Source organism: Diadema setosum, chromosome 19 (assembly GCF_964275005.1).
Source record: "Diadema setosum chromosome 19, eeDiaSeto1, whole genome shotgun sequence".
Classification (NCBI taxonomy): domain Eukaryota; kingdom Metazoa; phylum Echinodermata; class Echinoidea; order Diadematoida; family Diadematidae; genus Diadema; species Diadema setosum.
The window spans coordinates 35034684-35048342 of NC_092703.1; the positions used below are offsets into that span (position 1 = coordinate 35034684).

Genomic DNA, 13659 nt, shown 5'->3' on the forward strand with positions numbered 1-13659 from the left:
GTTTCTATAGATACGTGGCAGTTATTGGAAGTGCTACATGTGTATCTTCATCGTGTTAGCGTGAGAAAGAAGGAGATAGCTTTGAATGATGGCTGCTTCTATTTAGCATGTACAAGTTCGATTTTTGAGCTACTGCTTATAGTAGTCTTCACATGACACACTATAGAAAGCTGTTAAGATAAGATTGTATTTCTTTGTAGATCCATTGGTATCAATACTGTATTGGGTAACTTGTGTCTGCACAGGAAATGATGAAGTATTTATGGTGTGTACATCTGTAAGCTGTCCACAATTATTACGTGGATATTCTATTTTGGGCCATTATTGCACCCTCATTTATGATGAACATAAATTTGAAGTAAAGGATGTATTTGTGTATCACTGGGATTATCTTATTAGAGACTGTCTCAGCTAAATGTATACTTTAAAAACCCACATCCCCATAAATGCAGAGTACTTCAGAATATTATTGTCAAAGCACCATGTGATGTACAAAACGTTTGTTTACGTCAAATTACTGATGGAAACTCAGTTTAAAAAAGGTTATCTTGGGGACAAAGAAATTGCACTGATTTCATCCAGTATTTGGGATCAGTACCAATTCAAATAAGAGGAAAATTCCACTGTGACCAAGGAGAACGGTTTGTTGAGTGATGAATTTTAGTGTGTTAGGTATCTTAATACCGAGGTAATATAAGCTCACACATATCATAATCAACATCATAATCAACATAAGTTGATTATAATCAACATTATAATCAACATAAGTTGATTATGATGTTGTCAACTGAAAGTTTGTTGTAGCAGTGGCACAAATGCATATGTTTTGCTTTTTTTTTATGTCTGGAGTATTACACCCATGTGACCAGCCTTGTAGAAATGACATTGATGTACAGAAATTAGCAATCAATCAATATTGACAATATTGGATGATTTTGACTTGTCATAAAGCTGTAGAACCTTACCTGTACATTGTCCAGTGGAAAAATGTAAGACCCTTCAGACTCGGCCATCATGCTGTATGTGACCGATTCTTTCTCAGTCCATGTAGAATTAGTTGTGATCATCATCAGTCAGTAATCATCCTTCATGGATTATTTCTAATTGGTACTTGTAATTGAGAGGATTGTTGTAATCCCTTGGCACATGTACTTTGTACTGGAGGATACTTTGGATGTAAAAGGGTTATGTACTCCGCAGCTGTTGCCGCCATGTCACATTTTGTGTGCAAGAATGGCCACGTTTCTAGACGAATCATTGCCAAATTTAGTATTGAGGTGTATCATAGCTGCCTGTTCTTTTTGTTGATAGCGCCCTCACTTGTTCTGTCTTTATTCACAAGAAGCTTGATTTTGAGGATCTGCTCTTGTGCACTCTAGTAGCCACATTTCTTGAAGGATTTTGATTTCTTTTTTAATACAGATGTTTATTGTAGTGAAATCAGGTTATAATGTATGGCAGAGACTTAGCCCTTGCAACAATTCTGGGGATACATAGTTTTTGTTGCATGACAATGGACATTTCTAGTGCTTGTATGACATGAACAACGATAATCACCTTTCATTATGATTGAAGAGATGAGAATTCAGTCTTAGAAATAATCGCCAGCCTGGTGATGGTATCATGTCAAGTCAACTAGAGAGTCACTCTCCATTTGAGATGATACATTGCAGTTTGCCATCATTAACATGGCACAATTGTCAGAAAATCATATGGATTGTAAAAATGTGGACAGACGTGGACAATTCTTGTAAATATCTGCCCTGTGAAAATTGTAATTCAATTCATTGAAATCTGTACACCACCCTAAGTTGGTAAATGTACTGCCCTTGATCCACTCTTCTCCATTGGATATGTCACCAAAGTCTACAAAAATGCCAATTCCCCATGTTTGTTTGTTTGTTTTTTTTTTATCAGGTGGTTGGTGACAAATCATTGTGCATGCTTTGTAAACAGAGTTGGCTCAACAACTCTCCCTATTTCCAACAAAATGTGTTTGATGACCTGCTAAAAAAAAAACCTAAACAAACCAAACCAAACAAGCAAAAGAAATGGCATGATGCACCCATGACATCACAGTTACCATCTCACATGGGCAGAGTAAAGACTTCCTGAAATTAACTAAACTTGGACATTGTGTCTTGGATTTGTTGTCCATTTACATGGGTGGTAGTTTGGCTCAGTGGGTACCGCGTGTGCCTCCCAATCCAAATGACCCAGGTTCGATTCCCGAGTCCAGCTGAACAATGTTGTGTGCAAGCATTCCTTCCACTCTAGTAAGAGGCAAAGCACTCTGTCCCTCAGATAGGACATTAAATAGAGATCCCGTGTGTGAGAGAGAGTCACAACCCATGCACGTAAGATCCCACTTCATTCATTCATTGTAATGAACAGGGTGCTATTAACCTTAAAAAGAAGGGGGGGGGGGCCTAAAAGCCCCCCCCCTCGACATTTCGCGCGATTACTCTGCAACACGCAATGCTCTCGCTGCGATGCTCTGTGACTTTTTTCTTTCGAGTTTCCCGCACATTTTGACACCAAATTTGTGATGCCCGGGGGTACGGTTATGAAGTTACATCATTTTTTGTACATGCACGTGAGGCCAAAAATGGCTCAAAAATGTGATTTTGTGTACAAAGTCGATGCAAATTGAGGTTTTTCACATGGTTCATATAAATATGTTTATTTTTACTCTCAATAGCTAAAATTAATTTGTTTTAGGAGTATTATGCTTCAAAAAGTGTCTGCCACAAATTTTGTTAAAAAAACAACAAAAACAAAAGGTCAAAAAAATAATGAAATACATAAGAAATTCATAAAACAATAAAATAAATAAGAAATTAATTTTGATACCGAATTTTTATTCAAGTACATTTGCTAAGAATGCCACAAAGAATAATTAGACCAAAAATGAGCACTTTTGGAGCTTTATTTACTGATTTAGATCAAAGAGTGATTTCTCGCATAAATTAGCATAATTAATCAAAATAAAATAAAGAAGACTATTTTGGAAAATTTAAATATACGATCTTGTAGATTACATCGCACACTACCATTGTACAAATTTCTGTGGCAATCGCGCAATCCACGGCCGAGATCTTTAAGGGGGGCCCTTTAGCCCCCCCCCCCCCCGTCTTTCGAACCACCAAAATAGCCCAGTCTTTTTAGGGGTGGCCCACCTGCCTACCAATCCACACATGATCATTTTTATGATGGGCTGCATAGCCCTTTGAAATAAAGAGAAAAGATACATTTTAAGCTGGTGGTGATACCTTGAACTTCTGCATTTAATGAATTCACATTGTATTTTGCAGAGGACTCTCTTGTCATATCTTAAAGGTGCATAGTCCTGGTAGTGTAGAGGGCGCTGTTGATGATACTGTCGATCACCGTTAGCATTGATACGAAGATTGCCGAAGTTGAGCTGTCATCAAGAGTAAAGCGCGTAGGTGTTGCTAAGTAACGTTGCCTTCGTTGTCTTCTCTGCGCATCACGCAGTCTGTAGTAATGCCAAGGTGCATGCATATGTGCTTCTTATTATGACATCACAAAAGAAGTTTGCTAAAGCTGTCATCCCCCTCAGCCGAATCATGAGCCGAACTGTGATCGGACCACTGACTACAGTGGATCGGACTTCTTCGGACTTGGGGAAGTGGGCCAAAGCGTAAGCGCCAAAGAGGAGTCGATAGCATAGGTCTCTATTGGAAACTTGCGCCGTGCTCCCACATACGCAGTTGACTAAAACACCGGGACCATGCACCTTTAAATCATTATCGTTTTGTTTCACTGTTACTTGGTATACAACTGTCAGTCTACTTAGGCTATTAAGTGCATGTTGAGGTTTTGGTGGTTTGTTTTAATGTGACTGTGTAACCCTATATGATGAAGTCTATGTTCTAAACATGAAAATTACTGTTTGTGTACCTTGATCATTGTCAGTGGGACTATGTACAGAAGTGTTATGTGGATTATGAAAAAAAAATAATGTCCACTAGGTAGAAATGTTTTTGAAACATTGTAGAAATAAATTTCATATTGTTTTGTAACCTTTGGTTCACAGTGATTGAAGTTATTTCTATGTTGTTTAGATACACCTTGGACTAAGAATGGGGCCTGATGTCCTACAGGTAGTGAGTGGCATGTTTGAACCCAAAGGAGCCACAGTGCTTCTGACTTGCAGTGTGATTCCCCTGGGCACTGCAAATTGCCACAAGTCCAGTCATGACAGAAGGGCCGATAAAATTTTTATCATCGACTCTAAGGGTATACAGTCCCTTAGTATGGCGTAGTTTAATACCATCTCAAAAAACAACACAAGGTGGATATCAGAGCACAATACGGTGCACTCGCGTTATAACAAACACAGTTATAAAGAAATTCCGGTTGCTACGAAGTAAAAAATCAGGCGGCAGCATTATCCATTCCATGTACTTTTATTGTTTGTTTGTTCGGTTATACACGTAACTAAATTTCGATATAACGAAAGAAAACTGCTCGTTCTGAGGACTTTGTTATTATGGGAGTCCACCGAGACTGGCAAACCCTGTTAAAGATACTGTAGCTAAGACTGCAAGAATTTTCTCCCGACAAAATCCCAAGACAGACACCCAGAATTGGCACATGTATGACTACAGATGGTCATGATATACAGTATTAAGCCCCACTTGCAGGAGAGATACATCTTCGCGCACATCAAGTTGGAGTCTCCCGTTTGCTAGGGGTTTCAATCGGGAGAATCTCTAGATCAGGTGCTTGGGGTTAGAATCTCTGTCATAGCCAAAGAATCAGTCCTAACTATTAGGATCCTCTCCTACAACCATGTGCATAAATTGTCCTACATGCTACAGACATGAAACATGTAGTGGCAGCCAACCTAGCCATAATCAAATCTAAAGGGACCATTAAAAATTCTTTAACTTGCATAAATTTTTACTCACACAATAGAGTTTGACCCTTTGTGTGCTTTGAGTAATGTTTAGCACAGAAAACCTCATAGCACTGAACACACTGTTTGAGATCCCTGGTACAATAAGGGTTACAAATGTTTACATCTATCAAGGAGAGAATTTTTCTTCATACATGTACCTTGGCCAATTTTTTGACTTGTGGAATGTTGACTGAATATAGCCTGCACTATATGCCACGTTTGTGGGTTTGTGTGTGTGTGTGTGTGTGTGTGTGTGTGTAACATGTATGAGATGCTTGGTTCTGAATGTTTTAAGCTGATATTGAGAAGTACTCCATCTCACTTCCTGTTTTATTTTGCAATTGCCTGACAAAGCAAATACATGTAACAGGAATAATGACAATTTTACAGGTAAAATCCTCATGTGCACTATCAAAATCTTTTGGTATGTTTCTGAAATTAGCTGGAGTTCTGCATGGACATGCCATGTCTATGCTGATTGATGTGCATTAAAATCTGTATCTGGGAAAATCTTGCAATAAAATTTTGTTCAGTGGTAGTTCAAATGGGATTTGCCTGAACAGGGGCCTGTTTCATAAAGATTAATCTTACGATTGATCTTACCACTAATGAAATTCAAAACAGTTGCACTTGATATGCTATCAAATCTGTGCTTTACAAAAAGCACAGGTATTTTTCTAAAACAAACTTACGATCAGTATTGATCATATGTGCAATTCACCGAGTTAGGCTTGATATATTGAGTGTAAATCAATCTAAACCCCGCTCTTTATGAAACAGGCCCCTGGAATGATAGACAAAAGTGTGGGTGGTTTACATGTGGCTATGTAAACACACACAGAGACAATAACTCTGAACCATTCTTCATTTCATCTCTTCCTGTATTGATAGGTTTGATCAATACAGGTATTTTACAAATGGAAGACACACACTTTTACATTCCCCATGTTAGTCTCATTTTATTACAATAGCATGATAGTACAAACAGCTAGCATAAATGAATTCCATATACCATAGAGAAATTAGAAGGAAGAAAGAAACAAAACAAAATCCATTGAACAAGCACGCAAGCAGTGGTATGTTAAGACTTGCACTACAGACATAAGTGGCTGTTTCTGGTTATGACCATGGATGGCGTGTATCAAATGACCTGGTGAGTATGAAAGAGGATCGCTCTGTGTGTGTTCACATCACACATTATACTAGGCTAGTTGAATGCTGTGCATCGGTCTTGCACCGTAGAATGTACAATGCACATTATTACAGCACACTATGTATACAGATATATACTGGCTATAAAAAAAAAGAAACAAAAGATGAAAATGTTCAGAAAATTACAGGTTGCACTGAAAATTGCATTTGCATTTATAAGATGTACACAGAATCTGGAGCATTCTCCTATCATATCCCCTGGAGGAATAGCTGGCAGTCCATGTAAACACTTCATACCTTCTAGGGGAAAATTGTCCCTCAATGATGAAAATGTTAGGGCTCTACCTGTACTTGTCGGTAACTAAGATGCCTGAGATTACTTGACTGACTGGTGAGAACCATTATATCTGGCTAGACAGTGTACTTCCTCATACCAGAAACCAATACAAGATTTTGTTTAGATGAGTAATCTGACCTATCTCAAGTTGATGATTATTTTAAGGAAGGCATTTTATGAAGCACTAGTAGAGAGGTATTGTATTCACAAAAATATGCAAGCAAATGAGAAAATTAAAAAGTCATTAAAGCTTTGGATTTGATTAACGCTGTCCAGAGAGGAGATGGCCAAAGTAGATAAGATTAGACAGTGACAGAATAGTGTCAATAATTCTGTAGGTATTTGAATAAAATGTTGGAAAGATCAGATTTTTTTTTCTTTGCTCTATTTGTCAAGATTATTTATCATCATCTAGCACTTTAAAATGAATGAGAATGGACTGATCAAATCACAGGGCCCAGACTAGATGATAAAATGACCTACCCTCAAATAATCACTACACAACAGCATCTAAATATGAGGCGAAACACTTGTGAAAAAGAATGCAATGTTCTAGGAACCAACATAATATTCGATGACTCTGTCAAACTAGTTACATTTTATTGCTTAAATCAACATATCAACATTAACTTGTATAAAGAAACATAAACTCAATATAGCATACTACTTTATGTAACTTACAACATCTGGTACCACTAATTGTTTTGGCTATGAAGATAAAGTAAAAAACAAAACAAAATGTACGCCATAAAAGTTAATTGAATTAGGGTAATTATGATAATTTATGAGAAACTATTCTCTGCTCATCGTTGGTATAAACACTGAGTGCACCTATTACAATCAAGTTTAGTCTTGTGATTATACTTGTCACTATGAGAGACTTGACAAGCATCCTATGGAGCCCAGTGTGAGATGACTGATCACCCCATGAGGCATTCTTTACCTTTTGTGATCTCTCCCTTAAGTGGATATTGTCTTTTTCAACACATGAAAAGTGACCACTATTACTTCATTATTCATATTAAACCATTCCACATTAATACTCTTGTGAAAATGGAACCTTTTTGAAAAAGAAAAGGGTAAAAAACAGGTTGTTCTCTTGTTATTCAGTCTAAAGGGCAATTTTTCTGGTAGATGATTTAGATTCACTTACTATCACGTCTCTTCGTAGACTAAGCCACAAAGATATTCATGAATGTGTTGTCAGGTTGGATAAGATGAGTTCCTTTTCTACAATCAAAGTCTGTAGTACAACAGGCAAAATAGATCAACCTCCTTTTAAGCCTTGTTTCCAGCCCTTGGCAGAGTGTCAACATGGGGTCAATTCAATTCAAGTCAATGACAGAATAGCATGCCATGTGTTTCACAGGCAAGGACAAAATTAGCAGAAAAAAAAATATGTTGGTAGGTGCCACAAACACATCTGTTATCTGTGTGTTCAACTAAATAAATGAAATAGACAATTTCTACTCAGTGGATCTACACTAACATATCAAGTCCTGACTAATCACAGGTCAGGAAGGCCATGCTCTCAACAGATTGTGAAAGTGCAAGAAAATGACAAGTACGCTTGATGAACGTGTCTATGTCTGTTTGAAGCTGCACAGAATTTAAGAAGGACTAAGATTATGATATTTAGGCTTAAAATGGTCAAATAACAGCTCCACTCATGGAAAATACAAATACATTGAATAACTGCAAATATATGAAATATCTTCACAAGCCAATATCATGATCAAAAGCAAAATATATGTTTAAATGGGTTTTCAGCTTATTTATGTCTCTTATAAAATAACACTAAGAAGAACACACAGGGAAGTAACTTTAAGTCTATATTACAAGAACAACAGCTGGAAGCATGGCATACATGTATGGTAATACACAGTGTAGACATTTTGTAGTCAATTTATATACATGCCTTGTTAATGCATGAATACAGAGAGTAGAGAGAAGAGAGAAGAATGGGTGTAGAGGATGGTATGATTGGAAGGGGGAGGGGGGAGGGGGAGGAGGGGTCTGATTCACACCTCCCTGGTATGTAGGGGGGGGGGGTGATTCACACCCCCGTGGTACGATGAGGGTGGCTGACTAGTCACAGTAATGGCAGAGACAAGGGAGTACAAGCTTTTTCATGCAATCTTAGTATGAAAGGTGTTAATACTGTATCAATCCCCCATTCACACTAGGTTTTGTTCATTGGACTAGTTCCACACATTTGAATCTTACACCTAAAAAAATTAAAAATAAAAAATAAAAAAAATTACCTTCACTGTTGACACAAGAGTGGACAGAAATTTTCAAGCACACAATGCCCTGCTTCCCATATGGCCAGACTCAATTATGATTGCAGCTATTTGTTCTCATGAAAACCTTGTACTTAGAAAAATAGTCAAATATTCACTTTTCTGCTTTAAAGTAAAAATACCTCCTCAAATTCTGGCTCTAGAAATAAATTTGTTGAAAATTATCAACCTTTGATATTATTTCTTTTTTCCTCAGAATTAACTAAACTCCATAGCATTTGTTTGTGCAATTAATACTCTGTATGTAGTTGGTGCCTCTTTTGCCTCCCATACTTCATCTGAGTAATATATGTAGCCTTTCAAGATTTGGTCTACATGATGATGTGTGATTGTTTACAGGCAATAGAATACAACAGCAGATTTTGGTAAGACTACTCTTTCATGTAGACTGAATGTCCACAATATATTTGCCGTACGTAATGCTGTCGCCAGCATCAACTATAAAACCTGCATGGGCAACATTTTAATGTTTTTGTTTCTTCTCTTCCATAAAAGGTTTTGCCTGCTTCAGCTATCATATCAGTTAGAATTGTATATTAGTGAGTGTGCAAGCAGCATGTAGATGCATATGTGTGTAATAACAGTGAAAACTTCAGTATGTGAACAGACTAATACTCCTGTCTTTGTGTAACATAAAACTCTTTTGACTTCCTAAAAAAGTTACACATCTCTTTCAACGATTACAGGACAAACTAAACAGGATCAAACTGATATATATATATATATATATATATATATATATATATATATATATATATATATATATATGGAAATTACATGAATTATCAAACATGTGAAGACCAATGGGCATTACCATTACAAGATGTATCTTGCTTCTGACTCACTTTCTCTGTAATGTACAAAATTCCTTCCAAAAAGATTCACCAAAATGTGTAAATATAAGTTTGTATTTACAATACAATTCATAATCAAGATACATACTTTATATTTCACAAAATTTACATAGAAAGTTACATAAACATACATTAGATTTACTGTCTTTTTTCCTTAAATTCAATTTGATGAGAGTTCTCAATATTTTCCAAGAGTTAAAAATAATCATTTCAACATACCCAAAATAAATGAAGCTGAGCAGTTTCCCACTCAGTGAGACTATATTCCTCTACTGATCTTTGCAGGTTCCAAAAAATTCTCAGCACGAAGATCAAGCTTTTATATATTCACATTTGTGTGCATCAGACTTTGAGAAAAAGGACTGCATGAAAACACTCTTCAAATACATGAATTACGTGTACTTGTATGCTGACACTGATGTGCCACTAATTCTACTTTGCAATGCACTCCATCTCTGCTTAGCTTTCTACCCTACACGTTTCAAGTGCATACAAGGCAGTTATCTGATGGGATACTATCCCATAATATCACAGAATTGTATGTGAACAAATATGCAGGAAATATCACCGTCATTGCAATAGTAAAAGCAGTGATAGAATAAGTGACACATCCACAATTACAGTGACAGCTTATTACATGCCTAGGATAAAATGCTTCATTGAATATGTTCTGGTTCCACCCCAGTCCAGGATGAGAGGTTTTACAGTTTAGTTTTAATGGCCACTCTACAACATGCAAAATGATGTCATTCAAATGCATGAGACCTGTCACTGTGAATGCTTGAGAATGCGTGTTATACCCACACAGAGGCTGTTGTGTGTCTGATGAAAGACTAATCCATAGTGACATGAATGTGGGCATGAGACGATATCACTGTAGGCTGGTGTGTAGAGTGGAGGCTGTCACACGTCTTAGTCTTCATCTGACCACTCTGCTTCATAGTCACTGGATACTTGGCTGTCCTCTTCATCTGAGCTGAGCTCTACTGCAATACGTCGTCTCAGGATGGCCTCCACACTGTTGGGTGCTGGCTCACTGTGACGCTGCTTTTCTTCCTGGACCTCCACCTTCCGTAGCTTCATACCTGCAATGGTGACATCACAATATAGAGGATCAGAAAAATGTGTGCTTTTATTAAAGCCTGAGTTGGTACCCACCCACAAATGCCCAAATTTCCCCACCAAAAATTAAGAAAAAATAAAATTCAACAAGAACAATTTGTGTGTAGGTGATATGTGAAATAAAATATACCATCATCATGCTCAAGTTACCAGTTCAGTGTAACAAATGTTTGTTTTATTTCAAGGGTAAATGGACGATACATTTAAATCTCCAAAGCATAAGCATTCTTGTTTAACTTAACTGAGAGCTGGACTGAAGTTTTTGAGTGAGAATCCTTGAAAGAACAGGTTGACATGCCCCATAACAAGCTCCACCTTTCAGGATATATGGTTATTGTCAAGCTGAATTGCAAGCATTATCATAGTTCTGCTATGTTCCATGATGATGACAATTGCAGGAGTGATCCTGGTATACTGAGTGTAGGTATTGGATGATTCTACACAAGTATGTACATCTTTGATGAACATGAAACCACCCTCCCCCACCCTCCCTCTCACCCTCGCCCCCCCCCCCCCCCAAAAAAAAAAAAACCAAACAAACAAACAAACACACACACAAACTAGAAATGTTGCTATGGTGACTGGTACGCCCCTGCTATATTGCACTATTCTCCCAATGCTTCTGCAGTACATCCAGACAATGTGTGACACCAGTTTTATATAAGTGAACTGACCTTTGACCCCCTTGGACAACATCTTTCCCCAAAGAAGCATTGTATAGCGATGAGTGTATATTTCAGCTTCAATCAAATGTACAAAGTAAGTCATTTCAAGAGTATGTAGAAAATAGTGTGATTTCAGCAGTAAATAGAGTAATTTTAGCATTTTAACCTCACCTCTGACACCTTTTACTCAACTAGTTGATAGGCACAGGATTCGTCCACTCATTCAAACATATGCCAAGTTTCATTTGGATACCTCAACTAGTATTTAAGTTAATACGTCATCCACAAAATTGATTACGGACAGACAGACAGACGACCTGAAAGTATAAATGTCTCCTGTGATACTCCAGCGCACAAAAATTCATACAAAATGAGCACACATCTTTTTTACTACAGTTTTGAGTTTCTGTCTGTCAGGCTCAAAATATTTTGATATTTAGCAGCTTTAGTGTGAGTAAGCTATCTGACAAGGTGTCTGAGAATGAAAAAGGTAAAAATAAAATTCTAACTGGGCAAAGCTCTGACCTTCTTTGATGGCTGCCAGTAAATCACTCCTTGGATCACTGGCCTGAACAGGTGGTGGTCTGTTTGGCGAGTTGACGGCTGGTGTCTCCGAGTTCAGTGATGGTGTCTGTGGGGCTGCAGGAAGCTGAAAGCTTGGTGCTGGGCCTGGTGGTGGTGGTGGTATTGGGACGTTGTTTTGCGCAGGTGCCTTATTCTGTATACCTCCAATGGGCGGTGGAGGGGGTGCGGCTGGACCCCCCAAAGGAGGCGGGGGAGGGGGAGGAGGAATGTTGTTTGGAAGAGGCTGAGCCGAGACAGGTGGTGGAGGTGGTGCAGGAACTTGGTTGTTGACTGCCATAGGTTGTGGGGGAGGGGGAGGAGGCGGTAGGTCATTCGATGCGATGCTGGAGTGACCAGATGTTGCTGAGCTGAGGGAGTTGTGGTGAGGCACATCAGGTGGAGGAGGTGGCATGTTGTATGGGATCTGAGCTGCCGGCTGCTGTTGCTGGCTGGCTGGCCGAGCGGGTGCGGGTCTGACCGGTCTAAGCACCACATCTCCATTCATGGGTTGCTGGCCCGGTAAGGGCTGCTGTGAAGCAGGGGGTGGTGGAGGTGGTCCCTGGGCCGGCGGCCCATGGGAAGCTTTCTTTCTCTGTGTCTGCCCATTGATACCAGAGTCGTCAGAGGGTGTACTGGAAATGATTGAATCCGAGTGTGTAATCCTTGGCTTGTTTTGGTCATGATCAATCTCATTGGAAGAGACATGACTGTTTGATATACTTTGTGATGGTCTTTTGTCTGCAAACTCCACTCCACCAGCATACATCTGATAGCGAGCCTTACGCGTATTGACTGGGACCTTTGGCTGCTGGCCTTTTTCTGCTGCAGGCTTTTTCTGTTGTACAAAGAAAAGAAAGACAAAGATGATGAAGAAGAAATAGAACTGATAAACAAATGCAAGTCTCATAATAGCATCAAGACCTACTTGAACGGTAAAATGAATGAACTTCATGTGACAAATGTTTCCCTTACACGGACAACAAATAACTACTTTCAGTAAATAAATGATACCAAAGCTAGAAAAGTGTATTACAGATGGTACTTTCAGTGTCTTTAGTATCAAAAAGAAAGCACACTATTGTGTCACAGTATCTTATCATATACATTTACATTTACTCTTGTTACAATTTTTTTTTTCAAACACTGTTCTCAAAACACTACCCTTTGTGCCAAAATTTCATGCTACTCAATTATAGTGAAACTTAGTGAAACAATTGACACAGATTTTAATATGGAGCAATGAAGGCTAAGAGCTAAGATCAGACATGGTATGCTTTCACACCTGCCCATAAATGTGTTTGGGTTTGTTTGTTTTTTTTCTCCTATAGAGGTTGACCTACTTTATACTACAGTCAAACTCGGATACCTCGAATTCGTCGGGACTGAAGAAAATGGTTCGAGGTACGCGAATTTCGAGGTACGCGTACGTCGAATTTTCTTCGACTTATCCGATGTTTATCGATGTTCGACGTTTATCGATGTACAACATGGTGTCTGTTACAGTGCCTGCTGATTATTTGCATGCTTGTCAACTGGAATTGAATAAACTTTTATATGAATGAATTGAGTGAAAATTGGAAATGAAATCAAGATTTCAGAAATAAAGATTTTGGTGGCCCGATCGCGCCACCAAAAAAAAAGAAAGAAAAGTCGGATGTTTGCCTTTACTTTTGAAATGAACAGCGGTAACAATCGGCTCCGTAAGATGCTAAAATAAATGTCAGAGGTTTGCGTT

The 13659-nt window shown here is 38.3% G+C and overlaps 1 protein-coding gene across 1 annotated transcript in view; it reads right to left on the bottom strand.

Moving 5' to 3' along the window:
• Nucleotides 1-9491: 9491 nt before the first annotated feature.
• The window catches only part of LOC140242597 (uncharacterized), a 50792-nt gene continuing 46624 nt past the window's right edge, over nt 9492-13659 (bottom strand). Inside the window, exons 5-6 of the mRNA XM_072322348.1 lie at nt 11886-12759; nt 9492-10658 (exon numbers count right to left, since the gene is read on the bottom strand). Coding sequence (XP_072178449.1) covers nt 10486-10658; nt 11886-12759 — 1047 coding nt within the window. The 3' untranslated portion in view covers nt 9492-10485. The remainder of the gene's footprint in view (nt 10659-11885; nt 12760-13659) is intronic.